Source organism: Parus major, chromosome 2 (genome assembly GCF_001522545.3).
Source record: "Parus major isolate Abel chromosome 2, Parus_major1.1, whole genome shotgun sequence".
Lineage (NCBI taxonomy): Eukaryota > Metazoa > Chordata > Aves > Passeriformes > Paridae > Parus > Parus major.
The window spans coordinates 98,948,958-98,976,555 of NC_031769.1; the positions used below are offsets into that span (position 1 = coordinate 98,948,958).

General features: G+C 39.2%; 1 protein-coding gene across 3 annotated transcripts; it reads left to right on the forward strand.

Annotated features, from left to right (window-relative positions):
• The first annotated feature begins 99 nt into the window (after positions 1 to 99).
• On the forward strand, positions 100 to 26,635 carry AFG3L2 (AFG3 like matrix AAA peptidase subunit 2). 3 transcript variants are annotated; one of them, XM_033512205.1, is made up of 17 exons: positions 100 to 210; positions 7,463 to 7,562; positions 8,036 to 8,104; positions 8,575 to 8,690; positions 9,602 to 9,754; positions 11,907 to 11,981; positions 13,380 to 13,504; positions 15,802 to 16,075; positions 16,627 to 16,764; positions 18,545 to 18,698; positions 19,283 to 19,390; positions 19,540 to 19,665; positions 20,719 to 20,829; positions 21,395 to 21,510; positions 22,479 to 22,679; positions 24,306 to 24,500; positions 25,630 to 25,879. In XM_033512205.1, the coding sequence occupies exons 1-17, from the start codon at positions 115 to 117 to the stop codon at positions 25,870 to 25,872; spliced, it is 2,400 nt and encodes a 799-aa protein (XP_033368096.1). In that variant the 5' UTR covers positions 100 to 114; the 3' UTR covers positions 25,873 to 25,879. The 3 variants fall into 3 exon arrangements, with proteins under 3 accessions (XP_033368096.1, XP_015473871.1, XP_015473872.1); XM_015618385.3 differs by lacking the exon at positions 100 to 210 and adding an exon at positions 2,378 to 2,534 and having other exon boundaries at positions 25,630 to 26,635; XM_015618386.1 differs by lacking the exon at positions 100 to 210 and adding an exon at positions 2,409 to 2,534 and having other exon boundaries at positions 13,383 to 13,504.
• The last annotated feature ends 963 nt before the right edge of the window (positions 26,636 to 27,598 follow it).

Consider the following 27,598-nt stretch of genomic DNA (forward strand, 5'->3'; position numbering starts at 1 on the left):
AGTTCTGCATTGCCACTGACTAATTGTTCCCCCTGATCCTCACACACAAACCCTCACCTCCTCAGTACAAAGGAGGCATCAAGCTCCCGGAGCAGGTCTGGTGGAGAGCTACAAATGAAGAAGTTGGAGTATCTCGTGAGGGAGGAAGGGCTGAGGGACCTAGGCCTGTGCAGCCTCCAGAAGAGATGGCTGAGAGAGAACCCCATCAATGTACGTATATTTAGAGGCGGGGTGCCAAGAGGATGGATCCACGCTCTGCTCGGTGGTGCCAAGCTTTAGGACAAGAGGCAACAGGCAGAAGCTAATGCACAGGAAGCTCTTTCCAACTGAATATGAGAAAGAACTTGTTTACTGTCTGGGTGACCAAGCATTGGAACAGATTGTCCAGAAAGGCTATAGAGTCTCCCTTACTGGAGATATTCAAGAACCATCTGGATGCAATTCTGTGCCATTGGCTGTGGGATGACCCTGGTTGAGCAGGGAGGTTAGACTCAATGACCCACTGTGGTCCCTTCCTTTACCATTCTGTGATTCTGAGATTCTGTGGGCTACCAGTGTTTTGGTTTAGTCAAACCAGTAGCTTAGATTAAATACCCTAATAACAGCCATGAGGGTGACACACAGCCAGGGACAGCATGTGCAGGGCTGTGCCCGGGGATGAAGTGGTTGTGGAGGAATACATGTGAGGCAATTGCTCGGTTTGCAAGCTGCAGATTGAGATGTCAGTGGAGCTCTTGGTGGGAGCCTTGAGACAAGACACCATGAACTGCCAACCCTTTGGTGGTGCCAGCCAGGTGAGTGGACACTGGAGACACAGCAGGAGCAAAGACTCATGAGGAAGAGTGAGATTTCCATGTGGCTTGGACTGTGGGGGTAAAAAGACCTAGGGGCTCTTTTGTTTGGGTTCCTTCTCAGAGGCATGAGCTGGGGCTGTTTCTGTGTTACCACACCATGAATAAATTAGTTTATGGAATGAGACATTTGAGACTCTGCCATGAGGAACCTGGGGTGGATCCAATAAGGAAACCTGGCCTGTGTGAGGGGAGTCAAGTGGGGCACCTATGGGTGCACTGGAGCTGCCGCTGGAAAGGGGCTGTGGTCCCAGCAATGAAAGTCTCTGGCCTTGGGAACGTGACTGACAGAGTCCTGTGTCTGGTCAGACTGGGATATTTCCTTAACAATGATAATGCCAAGTGCCTGAGTTCACCTAGAGGACTTCGTATAGACTCACTCTACAGCAAACATATTGATATGAAATGCCTTACATAGTGGGGCAAAAACAAGAGACAGGTTTCCTTATTTCCTACCTCCAGGCTTTGTGGAGCATTACTGCAGGCTAAACCAGCCCTGGCAGCAAGGAGACCCACCCTTCTTAGTGATGCTGTCAGGGCTGGGCTGTGCCCCGCTGACTCACCTACATCTTTGACTCAGCAAAGGGATCCAGACAAGCTGGAAAGATGGCATGAGGTTCAACAAGAACAAGTGCTGGGTCCTGCACTTTGGCCACAATAACCCCATGCAGCACTACAGGCTGCAGTCAGAGTGGCTAGAAAGTGGCCCAGTGGAAAAGGACCTGGGAGTGCTGGTCAAGAAGAGCTGAACATGAGCCAGCATGTGCCCAGGTGGCCAAGGCCAGTGGCACCCTGACCTGTAAGAGAAACACTGTGGCCAGCAGGACCAGGGCAGGGATTTTCCTCTTTTATTCAGCGCTGGTGAGCCTACACCTCAAATACTGCGTTCAGTTCTGGGCCTCTCAGTTCAGGAAAGACACTGAGGTGCTGGAGCGTGTCCAGAGAAAGGCAGTGATGCTGGGGAAGGGTCTGGAGCACATGTCCTGTGAGGAGCTGCTGATGGGAGCTGAGGGTGTTTAGCCTGGAGAAGAGGTGGCTCAGGGGTGACCTTATCACTCTCTACACCTGCCTGAAAGGAGGTTTTGGCCAGGAGGGGGTCGGTCTATTCTTACAGGCAAGCAGGACGAGAAGACATAGCTTCAAACTGCGCCAAGGGAGGTTCAGGTTGGACATTAGGAAGAAATTCCTCACAGAAAAGGTGATTAAATATCGGAATGGGCTGCTCAGGGAGGTGGTGCTGTCACTGAAGGTGTTTAAGGAGAGCTCGGACGTGGCACTTGGTGCCATGGTCTAGTTGAGGTAGTGGTGTTGGGTCATAGGCTGCACTCGATGATCCCGCAGACCTTTTCCAGCCCCATTGACTCCGGGATTCAGACAGACCCGTCCGCCCCAGGGAGGGCGATGGGCGTGGTCAGAAGACGGTGCGTGACCTCGAGGGGCGTGACCTCAGCCGGGGGGCGGGGCCGGAGAGTGCCCTTCGGACGTAGAGGAAATGCACGCGGCGGCGCGGTGACGTCAGGCGGCGCGGGCCGGTGGTGACGGCGGGTCCGGGCAGCCATGGCGCACCGGTACCTGCTGCTGGCGCGGGGCGGCGGCTGCCGCCGGGGGCTGCCCGGAGCCCCCCTGCAGCAGCTGCTCTGCGGGAGGGGCCTGCTCGGGGGGGCAAGGCCTTGCCTGGCGCAGGTGAGGAGCGAGGGCGTCGGAGGTCTGGAGTCTAGGGTCGAGGGAGGGCCGTGGTGGTGGCGGCGGCGGGCGGCCCCGGGGCGGGGAAAGGCACTCCGCTGCTCGGAGCCGAGGGCGCCTCTCTGCTGCCCGCGGCCTTCCCTGGCTCGTCCTCACCCCGTTCGGAGGACGCAGCCACGGCCTGCTCGGTACCGGCCCTTCCGGGCAGCGGGCAACAGGGCCGGTGGGTGAGCGGGCGGGTTAGAGTGCCGCGCCTCTCGGGCTGCAAGTGGCAGTCGGCTCCGTGCGGGATAACCTGCGGGCTCCTTCGCCTACAGCGGAGTCGCTTTGCCGAAGGAAGACAAGGCTACAGCCCAGAGCTGCTGCTGCATCCCATCGGTATTTTAGGAGGTTGCAGGGACCAAGGATTTTCTCTTCACAACTCCTCTGCCATGGACAGGGGCACCTCCCAGTATACCAGTTTGTTCAGAGGCCCATCCAATGTGGCCTTGAACACTAAATTACAGCCTCTCTGAGCAACCTGTTCCAATGTCTCACCATCCTCACAGTAAACAATTTCTTCCTAATATCTAACTTAATTTCTCCTCTTTCAGTTTGTACCCATTACTCCTTGTCTTATCACTACAGTTCCTGAGAAAGAGTCCCTCTGTGGCTTCCCTGTAGACCCCCTTCAGATACTGTAAGGGTGCTGTGAGCTCTCCATGTAACTTTCTCTCCTCCAGGCTGAGCAGCCCCAAGTTTCTCAGCTTCTCTTCGTAGAGGAGGGTTCCCAGGTTCCCACTGGTTCCACAAGTGCTGTGGCCCACATAATGCCAAAGTTCTTCCATTGCTTTCTCAGGATGATGATTTGTGTTAGGTGGGTCTGTGACTGTGTGAGAGACTGAAATGTTAAAGATTAATGGCTGAATGGTTTGTTTTGGGTGCCAGTGTTCTGGAAAAGAAGAGCCTGGTTGTTTGCATCCCGGGATTGCACAGTGCAATGATGCCATGAACAGTCTGTGTGATGCACCTACAGTCTGTGTGTTCATTCTTAGTAAAATGGCCTTTACTGTCAGCTGTTACAAGGTGTGCATTACCCTTGTTGACAGCCCTAACACAGTGGAGGAATGATAGGCTTATGTGGCTGCTTGGTTAAGGAAGATGCTTAATTCCTCTCTCTTTCATTGACATCTTGAGGGGGTTGCTTTGTTTTCCTGTAGCATAGACCATTAAACAGACACACCTTTGTAGGTATGAAGGTTATCTCTAGGATAGTGATAATTCTGAGACAAATACACACAGAAGGATGTTAGTAGCCTTGTTGTCAGCACAAATATGTGGCTTGCTGACAACAATAAATAAAACAGTGTCAGCAGTGCTGCTGATCTATCAGGAAACTAATTCTTTTTTCTTTAAACATAATTTAATGAATTCCTGTTTGGAATCAATCTTAGGAAGTGGACTTTGTATTCATTCTAGCATCTGGCTATGTGTTTAAACAAAAAAATGAGGATCTTTGTTCCATAAAAGCCATTACTTTTTTAAATTGGTCTATCTTTAAAAAAATATGAGTAGCTTAGAAAGGCTTGGGTGGGAAGGGGCCTCAAAGTATCATTTAGTTACAACCCCCCTTGCCATGGGCAGGGACACCTCCCACCAGACCAGGTTGCTCAGGGCGCCATCCAATCTGACGTTGAACATTTCCAGGGTTGGGCATCCACAACTTCTCTGAACAACCTGTTGTGGTGGTTCACCACACTCTAGGAGTAAAGACTTTCTTCCTAGTTTGTAGTCCAAATCTCTACTCTTGTAGTTTAAAAGCATTTCCCCTTGTCTTATCACTATTTGCCCATCTAGAAAGTAACTTGCATTAAGTTAAATGTCTTTACCAGCTTTTGTTGTGTGTTGTCCCCTCTTCCCATTATGTTCTTATGTAATATTTTGGTGGCTATTAGGTAATTAAGACTTTCAGTTTAATTTTAATTTGATTTGGAATTTGATAATGGACAAAACCATAAACTTCCAGCTTTCTAGAATTAACAGATTCTCTATCCTATCTGTATAACTAAGCAAGTGGATTTTCTGTTGCTGCTTTGTGTAGCCTCAGTTTTTTAAAAGTGGCTTGTGCTTACAAAGTTTTGTAAACTTTCTAAGTAGTTCTGCTTGTCGTCTTGGGTTTTTGTGTCTCTCTGGACTACTAACATTTTATGGGTTATTTTACCTCTAAAACTGACCTTTGTATATTTTGCTTATTTAGAACTTACATTTAAAAAAGGTCTTGATTTTTAGGCTGATGTCACAAGGTTTGCCTGCAAGAAAAAATCAGATTTGTTTTGTTTCGTTTTGTTTTACATGCAGTGAAATTGGCAAGAGTTTCTTGGTAGACAGCCCAAAACAGCATCCAGTCAAAATGTGCTCAGTTTGCTTTCTCTCTGTTTAGGCAGCTTGCTGTGACATTCCTGTAACCAGACAATCCAGGGATAGGCCTTGTATCAGGATGATCATTTTTTGTGCTGATGTTTTTGAGAATTCTTGAATATATCCAGTGAGGGAGACTCTACAGGCTCTCTGGGCAGCCTGTTCTAGTGCTTAGTCACACAGTAAAGATGTTCTTCCTCCCATTCAGATGGAGCTTCCCCTGCATCAGTTTCTGCCTGTTGCCTCTTGTCCTATTGCTCAGCACAACTGAGAAGAGCCCAGATCCATCTTTCTGGTACCTTCCCCTCAAATGCTTAAAGACAATAATGGGATCCCCTCCCAGCTGTCACTTCTTGAGGCAGTCAGGTGACACTGAACATGCCATGAAGTCAGTTGTTCCTTTTTCTCACAAAGCAACTTCAAAGCACTCAGCTTTCTGCATATTAACTTGACAGGTAGCTGCCTGTGTTCGTGGAATTTAGGATCTGTAGAGACAATCCAGCAAGAAGCCAGTCCCATTATTCAGGTCTGCCCCAAAGCTCTGTCTGCTTACCCTTCTCTCTCTTTCACTTAAACTATTAACTTAATTCTGTAGTAAACCTGTGTTGGTCTAGCCAAGCCAGGCAATTAGATTTGGCGTAGTTAAACTTTTCTTTTAAACATGAGAAGTTGTTTTGTATTAGTTGGAGTAAAGCTTTCAGAATATTCCAGTCTCTGCAAATAAAAAGTAATCTGAGTTTGCAGAAGAACTCAGTCCCTAATTTTTGTGTGTTATGGGGAACCACTGACACAGGAGAAAACCCTGTTGTTTCTTTGAGTTTTGTCAGTTGCTGCAACATTCACTGCCTCCCTGTATTTGAACTATACATGATCTGTGGCAAGCTCTTTTTATTTTATTGCCCACATGGCTGCATCCCACTTGTCCTAGAACTACTTCTAGGAGTACAGATGGAGTTGCTTATGTTAAAGGTTATAGTATATTTGACTTAGTAGCTGTTACCTACATTAACTTTTCTCTAGACTATCTGCACTGCACATGCTACTCATAATCAGTAAAATACCCTCTTGGATTTCCAGTATCAGATTTTATTCAGAAACATGCAGAGGCACAAAACTAATGGCTTGATCAAGCAGCCCAAGAATTCTTAGCTCAGTCTACAGCAAAAGCAAGGAATAAGAACATTTTGGTATTCTTGGTTGCAGCAGGTGGAACTGCAGGAATGCTTGAAATAAGTCTAATGTATTTCATCATTTAATAAGGGGTGGAGAGAGAAGCTCCAGACAGAAGATTTCAGCAGATTTCCAGCATTCTGTTAATGAATGGCAGCATGCCTAGGGTAGTTCTAGTGTACAGTCAAGTAATCAAAAATTTCTTCAATATGCAAAAATAAGTTTTGTTTACAGCCGCTATACCTTGGCTATAACACTGTGCTTCTTTCACAGAAATAGTCCTGGAGGTGTTAGTTCCCAGATGGATATTTGCTGTCTTGTAAGGATACTTTGAGTCATGTTTTCAGGTCCTGCTGCTTTTCAGTTAGTGTTGTTTGGTTTTTGCATTTTACTATTTCTGTGGTTCTTTAGGTAAATAGCTCCCAATCAAAAAGAACAGGAGACTGCCTTTATGTGGCAGAAGGGAGTGGAGGCAGAAGGAAAGTCAAAAAAATGTGGGGAAATCTTGGCATGAATAATATTTTGTTTCTCAGAAGTTTTGGAAAAGTTTATGAAAAGGGGATTTTATCTAAAGTATGTCCTTCCTGAAGAAATCAGGTATGATTTCTCTTGAATAAAATTGCAGTTTACACTTTTTTAAAATATTCAGTAACAGGATTTTGTTAAGAATTAGAAATTAAAATTTCCTTCATTGCACTTAAATGATGAATAACAGTAAACAGCCTTAGAACAAGGAGCAACAGGCTTAGGTTTGTTGTGGTTTTATAACTGGATGTTTACCCACATAGGGCTTTAGATCTTCTTTTTGAACTGAGATTCCTCGTCTGTTTTAGTTTCTTAGCTGGATGTAAGCATTGTCTGCCACATCCTTTTCTTTTGGATCCAAGTAGATCTCATATTCAGAAGCTACAACTTCTTAACTATTTGAAAAATGGTTGCAGACAAAATATGATTCAGTGCTGCGTGGATCATGCTTGTACAGCCACAGTTAATGTTGCACTTTAATGTCATTCAGCTGGTATGATGAAATGTTTCATTGAATTGAATTCAATGTGTGTTTAATGTTCATAGCTTGTAGTGTTTTATGCTTGATTCTTCTCTTTTATTAAAGAATGTTTTGTTTGTGTGTAAGATGAAACTCTGTTCTTAACAATAAGAATAAAAATCTTACAGTAGACTCATTTGATGAACTTTTCTTTTTCCATTGTTGTCTTACTGTCTGGTGCACAGCAGTTACTACAAGGTCCGTTGTAAAGTTCCACATATAAAATAGTGTCTGACTAGCTGCAAGGCTCTGCTAGAGAGCTTGAAGATTTTTTTTGTATGTTCTTGTTGCTTTATATTTCTTTTTCATCTTTCAGCTCTGTGACCAAGTTACCCCTGGAGTTACTGCTGATAGAAGCACTGTTTTGGCAAGTGTAATCGCTGCTTGCAGAAGGCTCTTCTCTCAACCTCCCAAAGGTGACTGTAACTTTGATTTGTGAAACGAAGCAGACTGCTTACATACCTTGCTGAGGACTACACTCACGTGCCATTTTGGTTTATTGTCTGTAGGGAAGTCAGTTCTTGCACTAACCAGCCTTTAATCTTGAGATGGAACATTTGATTTATGGGATTTTTAGGAGCTATTAAGGAATAGTGTGGTTTGCTCAACTTCACACTGTGCAGTGGAGCTTTTCGTTGACCTAAGCTTCTGTATCTCTGGTTAGAAGATAGCTTTATTTCAGGTTATTAAATACATGTGGTATTCTCTTGTCAACACAGTAAATTTATTTATGGTAGAGCTTTTCAACAAAAAGACAAGAACAAAGCCAGTTTTGCAGTCTGTATGTTCCTAGCTTCTTTGCTGGTGTATACATTCAGCTTGTGATGACTGTGATCAAAGAATTGTAAAATAAAAACCAGTTATGAGCTCCTTTCCTCTTTCTTAATAGGATTTGAAAAGTATTTTCCCAATGGGAAGAAACCTAATGGAACTAAAGGTACACCTGGAGAAACAAAAGGTACAAAAAGCTGCTTGTCTTCGGTTCTTTTTGGAATGTGTATTCATTAAATTAGATTTTGGCATAACAATTGGGAGTTTGGATTTTAGGTTTTTTCTTTATTTTTCAGGGAAGATATTTCTGTATCAGATTAGTTTAGAAGCACAAATTGATACATTTTTTATTATACATGATATGAAAGCAAAATAATGTTCATCTTCTGAAATAGTATTTATTTTTATGCTTCTGTTGGAGGGCTGTCCCTCAATTATAAGTTAACAGTCCTCTCTTCTGGTCATAACTGTCTCTCTTAATGGACTATATATCTGGTTTTCTATGGAAAATGCTGTTTTTCGCATCATCTAATTATTGTAGTATTACAAACTAGTACATTTTTCAGAACATTTCCTTAATGTAACTAATAAAAGGTAATGTGGGATTGGCATAAGATGCAAAATTTTATATATTTATTTATTTATTGTTTTTTTAAGAAACAAAGCAAGCTACTTCCAGACAACCCAGTGGCACTAGTAGTGGAGGAGGTGGCAGTGGTGGAAAAAAAGGTGGCAAGAAAGAAGAAACTAACTGGTGGACCAGATTACAGAAGGTTTTTCCTTTAAAATATCTTTATGTCACTATTTTATCTTTGTGAAATAACCTTGAATGATTTTGCCTTTTAAAGCCATATTCTGGTTGTCCAAATCTTGCTCAAGCCTCCTATGCCAGGCCTTTCATAGCAACTGGCTCTAGGTGGCTCCCCACTCAGTGTCTTTCATGAATAACTGTTTTGTGCATAAGTCCAGATGCATCTACCTCTGATTCAGGAATGTTAATGAATTTTAAGCTGTGTGAATGAGGTTGCTAGTAGTCAGTGTTCTTAGTGTAGCCTTAGACCTTTAAAGGCCTCATGTTTCATTTCAGTGTCAATTTGGAAAACTTTCTGATCACACAATACTCATTAAATGTACTTTGCTCTTATGTGTTTTGACCTTAATGGAATACTTATGTGAGTTTCCCTTTGAAATTTATTGCCATTTGCATTGTCTAACACAAAGATGATGGCACCTAACAGTATAGGAATATAAAGAATGTTTTTGGTGCACCTAATGTTTTTCATGCTTCTTGTTTTTGTTTTTGGCTTTTTTTCTTTTGTTAGTTTTTTCCTTTACTTTTTGTCAGTCTTGTATGCACTCCTGGTGACCAAGGATAATTGTTTTAGAATGGAGGCAGAAAGGTCATGTGATTTTTTTTTTTTTTCCTAAAAGCAGTAGTTCATAGATCAAAACACCTCATTACTATTTGTAAAACACTTAAAGGTTTTCTATTGCTGTAATTACTCAGTTTTATGTGAAATTGCTGAAATGTATACATACAACAAAGCAGGCCTTTGTTTGACATTCTCTGTAGCAACCTTGGGGGCAGAGAATAGAAGGTACAAAGAAATACCAAAACCTGTTTTTTATGTGCTCATTGTATTACAGACTTTAAATTTTCTTTTTTGTCTTCTTCATTTCCTAGGGTGACATTCCATGGGATGTCAGGGAGTTTCGGATGTATGTAGTGGGAAGTTCTTTTTTCTGGACAATGGTTGTATACTACTTCTTCTTCAGAGTCCCTGGGAGAGAAATCACCTGGAAAGACTTTGTCAACAACTACCTTTCTAAAGGATTGGTGAGTGGGGAGGGGAATCAGTGTGATTGATTGGACATCAGTGTGCTGAAGATGCTGATTTCTGCCTCCCCACTTAAGCTTGTGTTTGTGTGTCTGTAGAGTGAGAATTGGCTCAGTGTAATTTTTAAGGGAGAAAGGAATTAGCTTTCATTTTAATCAGTTCCTAGATCTGATGTTCTGGATGGATGTGTGAAGATGTATCTCATTTCAAGAGAGGAGAGGGAATAGCAACTCAGGACAAAACTTCAGTTGGATAGCTCTTGTGGGTGCTGGTATGAAGGGGCAGAGGTAGCCACACTCTGTGGGTATGGCTTTACTCTACAGGTAAGCTGACTTCAAGAGACATGCCAGCTGCCTTTGGAAGAAGTTTACTCCTAACCTTATCACTTGCATGAGCCCATCTGTCTGAAAGAAGAGGTTTTCTGCTTGTTTCATGCCTGAATTCAGTTCCTTGGGGAATCTGAGAAGCAGCAGTGAGAATAGAAAGGGATGGGTGGGGAATGGAAGAGTCCTTTCAGGGACAATACATTGGCATCTCTTCATCAGCCTGTGTTGTAAAGTAGCCTCCTCTCTTTGTTTTCTTCTCTCCACTAGGAGCTTCTGCTCCAGTAGGAGCCACTACTGGAGCAATTGATTTTAACATCAGTATCCTATCTCTCTGTAGAACTTGGCAGCTTTCCATACTTTGAGTAATAGTTTGGTGATGCCTAAAGTTCAGGAGATTGTCTTGCACAGGCTTTTTCTACTTCAGAAGCCACTAGTTCTTTGCTCTGTTTCCTCCCTGCTTGGAGCTTTGCCTACAGGTTAGGAAGGCAATGGTTTGCTTAGTCCTCTAGGTTTCAGACCTAGAGGGATTTTCTGTTAACGCTAAATTTACCATCCATTAATTTGGTAAGCTGCTGAACAGGGTGTCTCATACCTTTCTTATCTAACTGATCAGAGCTGTTCTGTATGCTTCTCCCCTTCTGCCTAGACTGTCTTATAACTGGTCCTGTTCTAAGTTAGTGATTTTGTACATCTTGTGAGAAAAACCCATACTGATTAAATTTCTGAAGCAATAAGACACTTAACTTTCTAAGAGGCGAAGTTTAACTGCTATAATGAACAAAGCCTGAAGCCTTCATGCAAAAAAGCATTGTGAAAATAGGCTGTTGCACAAAACCAAGTTTCTTGTGTCTTTGTAAGATGTAGTGTGGATATTCAGACAGACTAAATGTGTAGCTATCAAGTGCTGTTGGCTGCCATAGTAATGGGGAGAAGACTGCACTACTGGAGTTGTGTGCTTTTCAAAACAAAGGTGTTCAGGTAGTGTTGTGTGAAATCAGGTTAGTTCTAGAGTGACTTCTTAGCTCATGTTTTGCTTCAGTTCTATCAGAAATGGCCATATGTTCATATGAGCTCAGGGAACAGCCTTACTAACCTGTGAGCAGTTCAGGCCCAACTTCTAAAACTAGATTGCTAGTGTTAAATGTTTGAAAGATGTTAAAAACAGTTACTTTATGGAAAGAGGAAGAAAACGTGGAAAAACCTTTAGCTGACTTCTAAAAAGGCCCTGTCAAATCCAAGAAACTAACCATTGGAGGAGACTTAATGATATAAACCTGCTAAAACCATAGCACAGTTCCTAGGTTTATATGGTATCTGTTACCTCAGCTAAATACTTACTTATCTAATTGATGTTACTGTATTTAATATTGTAGCACAGGAAGCCCTTTCTATTAGAGAAAACAGTTGTAAGAGCATAGTTCAGATTTCCCTCGCTTTGCTCAGTTTGGTTTGTTTTGAAAGCTGCTATAAGAGTTTGGAATCATATAACTTACTGGTTTTGGTGTTTGAACACTGAGACAATTAACTATTGTTTATTTTACTGTAACTGATTTTCACTGAGGCATGCATTGAGTTTTTCCTTGAGAGAAGGGTACTACATCAATCTTTCAATCTAAATTTTGATGTGCCATTATTCTTTTTTTTCTCATTACATACATGATTCCTAATGACAAACTCTAGACTGTGGAACTGTCCTGATGTACATGATTAATTGTAGTTTCCTAATTGGAAAACAGAGAGATTCACATTTGTTACCTGAAGCTATGGTGGAAGTGTAGTAATTGTACACTCTTCACCGAGGTTTTGTTCTTTTCTCCTCCTACAGGTGGACCGACTTGAAGTGGTGAACAAACGCTTTGTTAGAGTCATCTTTGTTCCCGGAAAGTCTCCCCATGAATGGGTAAACACTTTTAATACATGCACATGAGATATTAGAAGAAGCAAAACAGTCTTTATATATAAAGTTTGAGGCAGAAACTTTATATATCATTAGTATCATTAGAAATCATTAGTAATTTCTTAATCTAAAACATATTTTCTTGTTACATTATCTTACATTGTGTGTTTTTCATTTTACTGTACTGGTTGTTTTGCCATGGATACTTTTAAACTATGACAAGTAGTTCCTTTCCAGCACTATGCTTTTTCATACATATACTTAAACAGGAAGAGCAAGAAATTGCTGAAGGTTCTGTATTTTTAACTGCTGTTTTCCATCTGCTTAAGAAAATCCCAGACTTAAGTCCTTTTACTTAGGAATCTTTCCGGTTCCAGGCTGCTTTTAGCCAGTTACTTGAGAAAACAAAGAGAAGTGTTTGTTTCCAAAGTATTTATTTAATGGTGTTGCTCTTCTAGTAGCACAGTGATGAATAGACTGATGCAGGTGAAAATTTTCCAAAGAATGATGCCCAGTGGCAGGGACCTATTAAAAAATAAATAAAATATTAATGGAAAATTCAAAGAAGCATTAGAAAAGCTTTATCAGTCTGGTTCTTTTTATGTGGTGGAGCCTTTCTTAACTGTCTTTCTGAAACAAGGTCTGCAAGTCCCTCCTGGGTAAAGGGAAATCTGCAGTAATTACTTAATCAGTGGGTTTCAGTGTGGCTTATTTATACACCTACTCTTTAGCCCACATACAACCAGTTGCCTTCGTTTCCCAATCAGTTAACTGCTCTGTTTTTTCTTTTTCAATGTTATGGTAAGGAGGGACAAGTCAGGCAGGTCATGGTGCAAAAGGGGAGATTTTCTTGAAAGACCACATCTCAAGACATCTTGAAAGTAATGTCTGGATTTTTCTGGTCTGTGATAAATTTTATGCTAGTGGTTTTTTGTTTTGTTTTTTGTGAAGACAGCCGACTTTCAAGCTAGTATAAACCTCTAAAGTTTTTCTTAAGCAAAAACCTTTCTTAATCAGAAGGGCTGAGACCTTCAAATGAAACAGTAAGTTGTGTTACTTCTTTGTTTCTGGGTTCAGTGCTCTGACTATATAGCTCCCCTGTAAAGATCTGTTTATTACTCCCTTCTGCTTTTTTCTGGAGGAAATTCCAGGATTTCCATCTTTTTAAAGTGCCCTAAAACTATTGGGATTTATCATCCCTTCAGAAGCAGTGACTGTGTATTCAGGCTGGGAGGCTCCAGATTAGTTGTGTGCCTCTTGCACCAGTTACACACTTGACAAGGCAACTTGAACTTGGTGCAAATCTAGCACTTGCACAAGGAATTACCAGACTAGAAGAAGCTGGCTTGTAGTGAATGTGAAGTAAGACAGGGCACTTTGTGATCTCTGCTTTTTTCCCAGCAGTACGTCTGGTTTAATATCGGTAGTGTGGACACTTTTGAACGGAATCTTGAGACTGTGCAGCAAGATCTGGGAATAGAAGTGGAGAACAGATTGCCTGTAGTCTACTCAACAGAGAGTGATGGGTAAGAAGTTGCTTTAAAAAGCCTCTGGTAAAAAAAATGGTTGTGTTTACAGTAGAGAAGTAGGTTTGTAATACACATACCTTATGCTTCACTAGGTGGCAGTATTATCAGAATAAAAATCAGCTTGGGTATATTTTTGAGTGTTAAGTGTAAGAGAAGCTGTTCAGTACTTTGTCTATGAAGAAATCCATATCCTCTTACTCTAAACATAGCTGCTTATTATATAAATGTTTTACTATAACTCCTTTCTTCATATAAGCCCTTCCTCCCAGTGACTTTTACTAGAGCAAGAGTTAGCCAGGCACAGCAGCAGAGCTCCAGGGATAACACTCACGTAGATTTTTGAACAGACAGATTATATCATAGAACCTCAGTATATTGGCTGAGATATTCTGGGCATCAATTTTTGGCCAAAAACTAAGCATAAAAATTCTGAGGCCTACAAAAAAGCAAGAAATGGGTGATGAAGTAGATTAAGAAATGGGTGATCGCACTAACCTGCCTGTTAGCAGAAACTGGAAGATGCATCATGCTCTTAGTTGTTAAGAAAAATAGTACTGATGTTAGATTTACAGCATTGTTGCTTCCAATTAGGGAATAGTGGCTCTGATAGTAAGTTTGTTTTCTTTGTGTTAGCCTTATGTAGCTGAATTTTATTGACCTTATTTAGAAGACAATAAATGTGCTTCTCTGATGTATTTTTCCAAATGGCTTAGAATACAAATGTAATCTTGTTTCTTTTTGGTTCTAAGTGAGCAGTTTAAAAATTACTCCTGCTGATGTCTAAATAGGTTTTGTATCATCAGGAATTTTAACTTTGGGTGTAGTAGTTCATATGACTTACAAAAATGGCTCATTTACCAGCTCTCTTGTGTTTACATTCTTGGTACTTGGGGATATTTGTTTTGATTTGGGGGAATGGAGGGGAATGTCTTGGTTTTTCTTCAGTGTGTTTTACCAAGCTGCTGCTGCGTGTTGGTCTTGGTGGCAGCAGGAAAAATGGTGGCCTTAACTCTGGGCAATTGTGCAGCTTCAGACAGAGGTTTTTGTTTCCCTGTTCTACATACTGCTGCCCTCATTTCTCTGTTTCTTTATAATGGAGCATGCTCTTAAGGATGATCCATAAATAAACCTGTTGAGCCTTTGTTTAAACAGACCTGGGGAAAAGTTATAGTCAGAGCAATGCAGCACTTGTGCAAAAAGACTGCATGTCAGCCTGAGGCTTCTCACAACAGACTGGGAAAAGTGGGTCAGTTCCTATGCCTTCTTCAGCCTTGTGCAGACCTTGACATACTGAATCCTTCTTTCGGACCACAGCTCTGGTCCTTTCTTCCTCAGTGTCTGTTCTTCCTATAGATATTTATGTATATTGCTCTGCCCCAGGAATGCCACAGTAAACAGGAGAGAGCAGCAGCTATATATAATCAAAGTACTGCTGTTCTGTTGGAACAGAATCTGCTGAGTACCACAGCAGAGGGAAAAATCCTTCTTTTCCTCTTTATCCGAGGAGTGTGGGTTATCTGTAAAGTTTGGAAATCCTGTGATCATTTATGATTGTGCTTCTTTACTGCATTTTTGTTTTTGCCAAGTGTGGATAGAATGTCATGTGAGTTGTTTGTTGAAGCCGTTCCTTTTCACAGGAAAATCTGTACAGTGCTCAGATACTATGATGAAGAGGACTGTGTTAGGGTTTTTGGCTTTTACAGAGCTGTGCTAGAAAGCTGGAGGACAATGGACAATGAATAATAAATTAAAAAAAACCCCCACAAAACAGAAACAAAAGACCCCACTGCAAGAAACCACCCCCTCTCCCCTGTAAGTCTGTAGCCTTGAAAATGTAAATGGAAACATTGAAAGAAGAAAAAAAAATGTAAGAAGCTGAAAGACCTGAGGGAAGAAGAGAGTGTATTTTGGAGAGAAATTTCTGCTTGAAGTAGTAGGATACACTGTCTGTATGCTATGTAATACAATTTACTTTGAGAATATAATCATTTGCATAACATAGATACTTTGGAAAAAACAAGCTATTTGTGTTTATTAGGTAATGCAATTTTTCCTCTGTAAAACTCAGCAATGTTGCTTGATTTAAAAACAAGCAAGTATCAATATAACAATTTGTTATTGAATTTATTTTGATGGTTCCTCAGTGTGAACAACCTACAGAAATACAAACATTACAAATTATAGAGTATTAGTCCTGAATTAGCTGATGATGGAACTAATATCTTATATGTGTTATTTGCGGTAATGCATTTTTGTGATATGTTTCTCTTTTTTTTATTTGTTTTTCTCCATAGATCATTTCTCCTCAGTTTGCTGCCAACAATTCTGATTATTGGGTCATTGCTGTACACATTAAGAAGAGGTCCTGCAGGCTTGGGTCGGGCAGGGCGTGGAATGGGTGGACTTTTCAGTGTTGGCGAAACTACAGCCAAAGTCCTTAAGGATGAAATAGATGTTAAATTCAAAGATGTAGCTGGCTGTGAGGAGGCCAAATTAGAGATAATGGAGTTTGTTAACTTCCTGAAAAATCCCAAACAATATGAGGATCTGGGAGCAAAAATTCCGAAGGTAAGGGAATGATGACTTAGACTTTATTCTTCTAATAGTCCTCAGTATTCTAAACTGTTGTAGGGTTGTTTACATATGCAAGGATTTCCAGCGTCTCTCTTCCTCCAATCAGAAAAAAAATAAGTAAGCATTAAGTGACAGCAGTGTAATTGTGGTGCCAGAAGACTTGCCTTGTGGAATAGGTTATCTGTTCATGTGGACCAGAAATGATACACATACAGCATCAATCTTGCTGATAGTTATTACAGAATTGCCTTTTGGCTGTGCTGGCAGGGGAGTCCACTGATGACATATCTTTCTTTTTCTTTGTTAGTATGTCAGTCAAAGAAAATACTATTCCTTCCTGTAACTCTAGGACAGCATGGTAGTATTGTATCTAATTTCGTTTTCCTTTTTGCTCATTTAAAGGAGGGATTGATCCTCAATTATTTCCTTGCATGATTCTGACTGTGGTGAAAGAAAAAACAGCAGACTCAATATCATAACATATTATTTTATAGGCTTAATATTATGTTTTCATCATGAGGAAAATATACCTGTTTCTCTTGCAGGGGGCAATTCTGACAGGTCCTCCAGGTACTGGGAAAACACTTTTGGCTAAAGCTACAGCTGGAGAAGCCAATGTGCCATTTATCACCGTCAATGGCTCAGAGTTCTTAGAGATGTTTGTTGGTGTGGGTCCAGCACGAGTAAGTGTTTGGCCTTGCTCTTTTCTTTCATTATTGGCTGTTGAAAGGACATTGTCAGGTTTGGGAGACAAACAGTTTGATTAAAGCTGAAGTTCTTTCTTCTATGCAGATTTCTCACAAGTGTTGCCAGATGCACGTCTTAACAAAAAAATCATCAGTGTATCTTTAATAATAAAAATAACTATATATAATTATACTAATAATAAAAGTAATAAAAGGCAGTTCACTATCTGATTTCAGGCCATTAGGGATGTGCCTCTTTTCAGGTGCTTGAGGACACAGAACAGCACTCTTTAAGCTCTGATCTGAAGTAAATATACTAGCTGGATCAAAAATCTGTAGCTCATTTGACTACTGCTATGGGAATGCCTCCTCCTTCTCTAAATCCTGTTTCTTCGAAGAACTTTCTTCTCTTTGTAGTTTTAAACTCTTAGCTGTAAAGAGTTCTCTAGAACACACAGATAAGCTTCTGATTGAAATATTACTCAAATGACATGTTTCTGGAGATCAGGTGTCTTAAATAACCAGATATATGTCTAATTTTTTTTTTTTTGTGCTTTTCTGCCTTAACTGTATCAAGAAATTTTATTAAAAACATGTAAAGTGGTATAAACAAGTTACTGATGGTAATTAATTGTTATGGTAATTACAATTTGGGAAAATATTAGGTATCCTAAAATAATAGTGATAGTCAGACTTGTGTTGTCCATAGATACCTGAAATGCCCCAAAGCAAAGTGACTTAACTTTTCTGTACTGGACTATGAAAGTGCTTTTACTATCCAGTGAAATCTGTCGACACAACTTTGGCTGGGAATCAAGGTTTCAACACAGTTGATAATCTCTGATGCCTATAGAAAACAACATGAAAGAGTACTTTACTTTCAGTTCCTGTTAATTTATTTAATAAGGCAGTTGTTAGTGATTCTAAATTTATCATTTGTAAATTGGAATGTGCTAGAACAAAACTGCTTCCACAGCCTTGGTTTCCTTGGTGATTTTTTAGTGTATATGCATATGGAAACTTTCAGTTTCCTTAATGTATATACACTAAAAATAGTTGTATGATTCTGGGTTTCTGCTTATTCCAATGAAAAGACAGTTCATTTTAAGCATCTGACACTTTATCTTGTTCCTTCATTGTACCTTTTTCAAAAAATCTGTGTGACTTTCTGTAGTGCAGCCTACTGTCCAAAATCTGCATCTATTCATGTCTGCTGTACAATTTTTGTCATCAGAGAAGCCTTCTGTAATTACATCACTAATGTATAGAATAGTAAAGCTCTGAGCTGCATCTAATTCTCACTCAGGTCAAAATTCTTCCATTAATTTTTCATTTCCTGTTTGCTCCAGTTTGATTCCTCAGTTGTAGATATGTTAACTGACTGAACTGGTTTTAATGAGGTCCTTCTGATATGTTTGGAAGCAGGGCAACATTGCAGTGCTGCATCTAAAATTCAAGTCAGATTGTGCTGCAACTACTGTAATAGTTAGTATCTTGCTTAAAATATGGAAGTCTAAAAAAAAATTAATCTATCTACTCATGTCCTGGATGTTTTTTCCAGACTTCTTGAAGTTAATTTAACTTCCAAATGAATATTTGGAGGGGAGTTGAGTAACTTATCATTGCCTTGAGGGCTGCCTGAATGCTTTGGAATGCTTTTTCAGAGCCATACCCAGTTATAGTGATCCTGTTTCTGATGTGCGTCTTCCTCCCTCCCCACCCCCCAACTCAAAAGAGTTACAAACCAGTCTGATACATTGTCTTTTCTTTTGTTAAGGTTAGAGACTTATTTGCTCTGGCTCGTAAAAATGCCCCATGCATTCTCTTCATTGATGAAATAGATGCAGTAGGGAGGAAGAGAGGAAGGGGCAACTTTGGAGGACAAAGTGAGCAAGAGAACACACTCAATCAGCTCTTAGTAGAAATGGATGGTGAGTATTTAATGTCTAATATTATGTTACAATAACAAGGATATTGGAAAGAACTAATATGCTTGTGCAGACCTGCTAACCAAGATTTGGATTTTAGCTTAAATTCAAATTGTCTCAGTTTCCTAAAATAAAGCATGGTGACTCACTTTGCTGCAGCCTGATATTTTACTTAAATTCATTCAGAAGAAAAGAACCCTTATTCTGTATCTCCTAACTCTTTGTCATAGTTGAATAGGCAGAAAAATTCTTCACAATGAGACCTGTCTGTCTGTAAAAAAATACAGCTAGCCATGCTGGTTCTGCAATTTTCTGAGCAGTTAATCTGTTATTGTATTTTGAAGATAAAGCAGGATTTGATATAGTACTTCACAAAGCAGAGCCCAAGGCCATTTTCCTGCTTGTTGTGAAAAGCTGGACAATGCAGCAATAAATAGAAATATTTTCAGTTTTAAGATCATTTGTTTAAACTGTCAGTTCTTACATGATCCTGTAAAGTGGACAGTCTTTTTATTTCTGTTTTTGGGGTTTTTTTCACGGAAAACTATATTTACATAGCTTTTCTCTTTATCATTCTTCTTTAACAGGATTTAATACAACCACAAATGTAGTCATTTTGGCAGGTACTAACAGGCCAGATATATTAGACCCTGCTCTGATGAGACCAGGACGCTTTGACAGGCAGATTTACATTGGTAAGTTTTATCTGGTGCCTGTATCATTCTGTGTTTGTAGAACACTGCTGAAAGTCCCTGCAACTATTTATAGTCTGGCTTCCTTGCTCACACTCAATTTGAATGTACATGTGTGAGAAAACTAAAACCATGTGTCTTCTGTTTTAAAGGACCCCCAGATATAAAAGGAAGAGCATCCATTTTCAAAGTTCACCTTAGACCTCTGAAATTAGACACTGTCTTAAATAAAGATAACCTAGCAAGAAAGCTTGCATCGCTAACACCTGGGTTTTCTGGTAAGTGACTCCTAATGCCACTATTATTCTCCATTTACTATTTAAGCTGTAGATATTTGATTTCCCTACTAATTCTGGTTTTCTTGCACCTGATCTTCTGGATGGCATTTGATTTAATTGCATTTACTGGCACAGCCTGAAATTCTCTATGCCTGTTTGAACAAGTAGATTTCTAAGGGTTTCAAGTTTTGTCTGCTTCAGTCAGGTGACATGAAAAGGGAATTTCTTCTGTCTTCAGTACAAGCAATTCAAAGGGTTTTGATTGTTATCATTCGTGTATGTGTGTGTGTGTTCTTCCTTCGTTTGTCCTTTCCTTTGTTTGTTGCATTCTTGAACATTTTTGGAGAAGACCTGGATTTTGTGGAGTTTGTGTACATATTCTGTAGGGGAATTTGTTTCTGGATATAAAAGCCAAAAACCAGTGCAGAATTCAACTACCGGTCAATACAGATTTAAAATTAATTTGATTATAAGCCAGTGGTGAGACTTCTCACATCTATTCCTAATTCAACACTTGTGAATTCTTCACTGGTTTTTGGTCTATATAGAACTGGTTTTCTGAGATTTCACTGTCAATATTTCTGGCAGCTACAGTGATGATGTTTAAACTAAGTTATCTCAGTAGCACTACTGCAAATATTTTTAACAAAACATGGATGACTTGAAATCAGTAACGTGAAATGATACCTTTTAAAGCTATTTGAGCTATACAGAATTCACATGTAGGAAATGTATGCAGCTAAATATATACTAGTTTAAGTATAATCTGTCAAAGACAGAAAAGGAAGGCAAGATGTATCAAACAAGTACTTCAGTGGTAATAAACTTTATTTTGTGGCTGTCTACCTATAATAAGAAAAATCCTAAAGCCTATAACTGTAGTACATTTATTTACATATATCTTAAATAATTAAGCTATTTTGGAGCACATTACCTTTAATTTTCAAGCTCAGTGAGAATTTATAGCAAACTAGTTATAGATAAGGTTATCTTTATGCTAAACTCAGAAAAATGTTGAAAAGGATCAGTAATTCTTGGCTTCTCTGCTTTTAGGTGCTGATATTGCTAATGTTTGTAATGAAGCTGCTTTAATTGCTGCGAGGCATCTCTCAGATGCTATAAACCAAAAGCATTTTGAGCAAGCAATTGAAAGAGTTATTGGAGGTAGGTGAATTACATCAATTGTTTCTCAAAAATTGTAATAGGCAACTTCCTTTTTTATTTGTATAGGAAGCCACGCTTTTGAATCTTTGTCCTGCTCTTCAAGGTTGTTTTTTTTTTCTCTCCTAAACACACCTGAGATTTAGAAAGGAAGTATCTTTTCTATGTTGCTAACTTCTGTAATAGAGGAAGGGGTACAGAGAGAAGTTTCATCAGGACACTTCTCTAATTTCTTCAAAATGGCAAAAGGAAAAACTTTGGATTTAGGGATGCTTTTAACTGCTGCTAGCCTGAAATAGTCTAGAAAATGTTTTAAAGTGCAAATGTTTTATTTAAACAATTAAATATTCTCAAGAACTTTGAAACTAGAAAGTCTAAATAAGAGCAAGGTTACAGTGAAACCTAGAAGATGCAAATTTCTAAAACTTGCAAGTTTATGGGGGTGTTTAAACTTTTTCAATAGATCTTATGCATGGCCTCTAAGTATTTCTCACCATCTTTCCAATGAGATAAAGGATTTCAGAGGAGAAAGATGTCTGAAACTATTAATTAATTTTATTTTACAAAGGTTTGGAGAAGAAAACTCAAGTACTCCAGCCAGAGGAGAAAAAGACAGTAGCATATCATGAGGCAGGGCATGCAGTTGCAGGGTGGTTTTTGGAACATGCTGACCCACTGTTAAAGGTAAGAAGGCTAATTTGAACTTGTAACAGTAGTATGGACAACATCTTTTTCTTTGTGGTGCTTTTCCCCTTAATGTTAAGAAGATATATATATAAAAATATATCTAATATATAAAAATATATATATATATATAATGTCGGTAGTGTAATTTAAAAAGCAGTGTGTGTCAATTTTAGAGTACATTTTGGTTTATTTCTTGTAACTTTCTTACTGTTTCCTGACTTAGCTATTACATTGTTTGTAGTATAAATGTCCTTTGAAAGTGAGAGACCTTTTCTTCCCATGAGTCTGCCTTCCTTGATGGCTGCTTTTTCTCTGAGGCTTTCAGTATTCATCAGTGGTTTAAGTTACTCTTACCAGGTTACACAGGTATACTTCAGGGATATGTAAAGCTACATTTTAGTTTGTTTGCTTTCTGTTTGGTTCACAGTGTGACAAGTTGAACGCAGAGGAAAAAGCACCCCAATCTCCCAAAGTTGCTTTAACATTCATACTTTTACATAGCTGTGTTTTTAATCTCATCTCAGGCTTAAAAATAATGTACAGTTTACTGCTGGAAGAAAGGTCATTAGTGAATGTGGAGATTCCTTAAATTGTTCAGAATGCTAAAGATGGAAAAACGTTATGTCTGTTGCAGAGTACATAGTGCCCAATACATCACATTCAAAGAGTTGTGGATTTTAATTAAAATGGTATTTTTAAAATATCATACAGTTTTTAGAGAAGATATGACAGTGGTCTTACCTTTCTTTTCCAGATATTCTAGTAGTTGTTATTCCAGTTTAGAGCTAGCCAGGGCTTTTAAGGATAAAACACAATGGGGGCAAAACTGTAAACGGAAATAATGTCTGAAATAAACCTCAAGGGTGAGTATGGTGTAGATTGTGGTATTAAAAAGTAGGTCGACCTGAAGAATGCTTATGGTTTTTAATACTGTTTAGTTGTAGCACTGTTAATTTGGTTTATAGGTATCTATTATTCCACGTGGTAAAGGACTGGGTTACGCTCAGTATTTGCCCAAAGAACAGTATCTTTATACCAAAGAGCAGCTACTGGACAGAATGTGCATGACTCTGGGAGGACGTGTGTCTGAACAAATATTCTTTGGAAGAATTACAACTGGTGCCCAAGATGACTTGAAGAAAGTTACTCAGAGTGCATATGCTCAGGTATGGGCTTCAGTGACACTTCTTTGTTTACTTTACTGTTTTCTGTATCTCTGACCTAACTAAATATTTTGATATCATGCAGTTTCATCAGATGTGTCCCTCAAAAGCCTTGTTTCAGATAACACTGCACGAATAAACATCATGATGTAGTTTAGAGATGCTGGTGACTCAAATATTTTATTTCAGTCTCACAACAGCTGTCTGTGCATTAGGCTTCAATTACTGCCCTGCATCTGCCCACAGCTGGGCATACATGTTGCAGTTTGATCCAATTGGATTCAATTACATGTGGAAATTGTTCTACTTATTTTAAAATGGAATTTAGTGGTTAGATTTGATCATATCATCCTACATTTGCAATTGCCCAGTGTCAAGATTCAATTTGGATTGACACTTGAAATCCAGACAGCCTTTTATGAAAGCACTATTTGATGTCAGTTAAGGCTATGGGAATTAAGACATCGGTTTGTGTTTGTATCATATTAACTAATGTAGATGAGTAGTTTAAAATCTTATCAATGCAGTGACTCACCTAAGTGTGACTGTGGGCTACATATGGGTGTGTTACTACATTTCCTGCATCAGCACAAAACGTGTCATCTCATAAGGTGCTCACAAGGAGCAAGAGACATTTTGGAGTACGCTTATCTTCCCCTACAGCTTATCCCCAAACCCCACCTACTTCTGGTCTCGGGCATGCTTCTTGTTGCCTCAGTTCTGGAAGTAAATGTGTGATAATATCCTGTTAATTCCATGAAATCTTCAATGACTCTTGTTCAGTTTTAAATTTAAAAAAATAAGTTTACTTATTGACTTAACCAAAAAAAAAAGTATCAAACTTTTCTTAAGAAAACAGATTGAGATGCTTGGTTCTAATGGTGAGATCTCTTTGAATTCTGAACATTCATTGTCATACCTATGTGGATCCTGCTAGACTGAGAAGTGCTGCTTTAGTAACCATCAAATTGATAGTAGCCATGGAGTGAATAAATAAATAGCTGTTTGAACTTGCTTCTGCCTCTGCTGGAGCAAAATGCAACTTAAAACATCCACATTTGGCAACCGGACAAGTCAGTATTCAATACCAAGTCAAGCAAGATAAGAATTGTTTTCACATTTGCAGAGGAGTGTCTTGGGATCAGGAATAGCATATGATTTTTGGACTTGGTAGAAAAAAATCTTCAAGACCCTCTACTTTAGTACTTAAGTCAGCTTATCTTTATGGGTGAGTAGAATACATTAAACTTTAGAAATATTTTGAATTGGCAAAATACTTCTATTTCTGGTAAAGGAGAAGGGTTTTGCTGTTTAAGGAAGGCTGAAGTGTTTTTTTGTGTAGTATCTTAGAATTTAAACAGCAAAGCACTATGCATACCATTAGTAACCACTTTAAAATGGTGTTAGTGTCCTTCACTCAAATCAGTAAAAAGGAAGAAGTGAAAGTCAATACATGTGTGTTAACTTCAGTAGACTTTGAGTTTTCAGGGAAGAGTTCACGTTACAGGAAAAGATTAGATGACCGCAAAATTATTTCTTCCTTTCCTTTTTGTTGGCCATATTTTACATCAACATACCCTAAAATCTTGCTGTCTCTGTTTATTTGATTTAATTTTTTTTTTTTTTCAGATTGTTCAGTTTGGTATGAATGAAAAAGTGGGGCAGATTTCCTTTGATCTCCCTCGTCAAGGAGACATGGTCTTAGAGAAACCTTACAGTGAGGCCACTGCTAGGTTGATAGACGAAGAAGTGCGGTCGCTAATTAACATTGCCTATGAAAGGACATTAAATCTGCTGACTGAGAAGAAAGCAGATGTGGAAAAGGTGAGCATTACAGTATTTTTAGCCACTGAGTCCCAGCTGATAAGCCAAAATCTGAACTGAATTAGTTTTAAGATAGGGGCTGTATAAGTATATGAGGAAGTTTGCTCAAAATGCATTTGATGTAATCTTGAGGATGTGTCACAAGACTTAACAGAAATCTTCTTTTGTGTTGGAACACCTTTGAGCATCTCACAAGCGTGATTTAAGTTCCCTCCCTGCTTATGTGGTCAATATTCATTTGGAAAGTTGGAGGGAAGAGTCTGCCTACTGACAAAGGGTTTAGTAGATGTGATAGGCAAACTTAAAAACCCAAAGATGAAATACCAGGATCCTAAACTTTTTGGCTAAAAGAAGCTCTTTTAAGCAGGGAAGTTCATATAACTTCCTTTCTCTGAATTCCTTTTGAGCATTAATAAAAATATCTTTTTCCATTCCTGTCCCTTGGCTGCTTGTGATCTACCTCACTGCAGCTGAGATTCAGCTTGTGCATATTCTTTCTTCATGCCACAGACCCTGATACAGCAAAAGGATAATTTTCTAGGATAGACATACAGTGGGCTTACTGACAAGGAGACAAGTTTGTATGAGCTCCATAAATCCTGTTGTAGCAGGTCAGCATCCCAAAAGAGATCACCAGATGTGGTTTTTGCTGAACAATGAGCTCACTGACCCAAGGCTGCAAACTACTCTGGTGCAGTGTTCACACATTGGTATTTTATGGTGCTCTTGAGCTTGTAGCACAACAGCAGCCTGACTGAACCATCCCCACTGAAGGGAACACTTGTTTTAATCTGTCGCTTAATGTCTTGCATCAGGAAGGAGCCTTTTGGCAGAAGCAAAAAGCTGCTGTTCTGAAGCAGCAATAAAATCAACAGTGACCCACAGTGAGGGCACTTTTCTCAATCTTAAAAGCAGGATTAAAAATAAAATTGTATTTGTGCTCCCTAAATGCTCAAGGAGGAGAAAAGTCTTGTATCTGGTGAACGCTGAAAAACAGCTTTTTCTATCAAAATTAATTAATGCCAAATTAACTGCCTTAACAAACTCTTCCAAATAGGACAGCCATCTTAGGTATTTTAGTTATTAATTAATATTTATATGTATGACATAACTTGTTGTGCTATTCCAGGTTGCCCTGCGGCTACTGGAGAAGGAAGTACTTGATAAAAGCGACATGCTAGACTTGCTTGGCCCAAGACCATTTGCAGAAAAGTCTACTTATGAAGAATTTGTGGAAGGTACAGGAAGTTTGGATGAGGATACTTCACTGCCAGAAGGCCTTAAAGACTGGAACAAAGAGCGTGAAAAAGAAAAAGAGGAGACCACAGATGAACAGGTCGCTAGGCAGATCAGAGGTGGGATGCCATTTTAACTGTGAAGTGTGTGCCCACAGTGACTTGGACTCTGGAAGAGAAACAAACTCACCTAGTTTGTACTTCTAAACAAAAAATATTTATTCAACCAAACTGTATTAGGAATGGGTGGAAATGTGATCTCTTGGGATGAAATAAGGATGTTCTGCTGCCGATGTAAATGTGTGAAATCATCAGTTCACTGGTAAAAGGTCATCATCTTGCATTTACCAGCTGGAGAAGCATACAAGGAATTTGAGCTTCAGTGGAACGCTAGAACCGAGCCTCTCAAGCGTTGAAACAGTTCAGATTCATGCACAAACTTTGTGGCACTGGTTTTTTTTTTTTTCCTTTTTTCCAAATGTCTGTAAGCTTAAAAAATCAAAGGGTTTTTCGATTATTTATCTAAACTATACCTGTATGTGACCTGTTTCCAAAAAGAAGAATCATACAAAATGCATTGTCAAATGTGAAAGTCTGGTTGTACAAAGTACTAGCTTTGCAAAACTATCAGCTCATTCATCTGGCCCTTTCCCCTTCACCTCATTTTGATTTTAGAGTTTGTCTACAGAGAACTGCCATGTAAGTTGACAGTGAAACTGGACACTTGCTTAAATATCTTTAAATATACTCATGGTTCAGTGTCTTAAATTAAGTCTGAAACTGTTTGGCTCTTGCAGTTCTACCAGTCAGTTTTTTACAGAGTTCTGTAAAATATTGAACATATGAATGTGTCGTGTAAATACAGTTTGAGTCAATAAAAACAGTACTTTTCTGAACAAAGCTTGCCTGATTTTTATTTTTTTTTTTATTGCTGGTTTCTGGGTATGGAATTCAAAACAATACAAAACTCTCTGTTAAAATAGGGTAACAGGGTTGTGCTCACAAATACAAAAAGCAGCAGCCAGAACCAAAGATGATAAATCAGATTTGTCAGAGTTTCTTACTCATTTGCTTAACCTAAAGCTATGGGGCTTTTCCCCTGCTTAGTTGAATACAGTTGTCTTAGTAATCTGCTTCTCGTTGTTTGCTACATGCTAAGGATTCATTAGGTGGAGAATTCAGCTGTTCAAAAATTAATGGCCTGTCTCCCCATCCCAGCAGAGAAAAGGGAAGCTTGGTTGGAGGGTGGAGGTGGTGGTTAAGGGGGCAAAGGAAAATGAACCAATCTGCTGGACCAAAAATCCTTTAAGGGTGATGAGTCAGAGGGAAGGTTAAATGGATAACTAGTGACTGATTCCATCTGTATATTGCAACATACTGGAAACCAATAGGATGAAAAAAAGGAAAAAGATAATCTGAAAGTTTAGACCCTTGGTTCTTAAAGGTATTTGAGTTAAGTTATTTATGAAAATTATTCTTTTGAATTTTATTTTTCTTCATGATAGAACTTTATCCATCTGTGATCTTACCTGGCTTTACAGTGAAGAGGAATAAGGGAAATCGAGCAAATGCAGCTATTTTGGGTGTATTTACTGGGCCTTCTTCGTTGTTAAGCACTTCAATTTTATCCCTATTGTGTTTGTGAAGAATGAATGATAAACAGGAAAGCAGCTTGAAAAAAATGTATTTCATTTCCTTAATTACTGTGAGTCAAAGTTTAGAATGCAAAGTTTAGAATTGCAATAGCAAAATTCTTCTATGAAACTCAAATGGTGCATACATGATAAAGCAGCAACTGAAATTTGTGCTTATGCTCTAGTGTTACATCTTACATATATTCTGCATTAATGCCTTGTTTGTTTT

What these genes read in the sequence shown, in the direction of transcription:
- AFG3L2 (XM_015618385.3), top strand. Translation starts at nt 2,409, where the DNA reads ATGGCGCACCGGTACCTGCTGCTGGCGCGGGGCGGCGGCTGCCGCCGG. An exon ending in GAAAGTCTCCCCATGAATGG is followed by an intron (nt 11,982 to 13,379) that starts GTAAACACTTTT and finishes CTTTTTTCCCAG; the next exon opens with CAGTACGTCTGGTTTAATAT. An exon ending in ATGCTGACCCACTGTTAAAG is followed by an intron (nt 21,511 to 22,478) that starts GTAAGAAGGCTA and finishes TTTGGTTTATAG; the next exon opens with GTATCTATTATTCCACGTGG.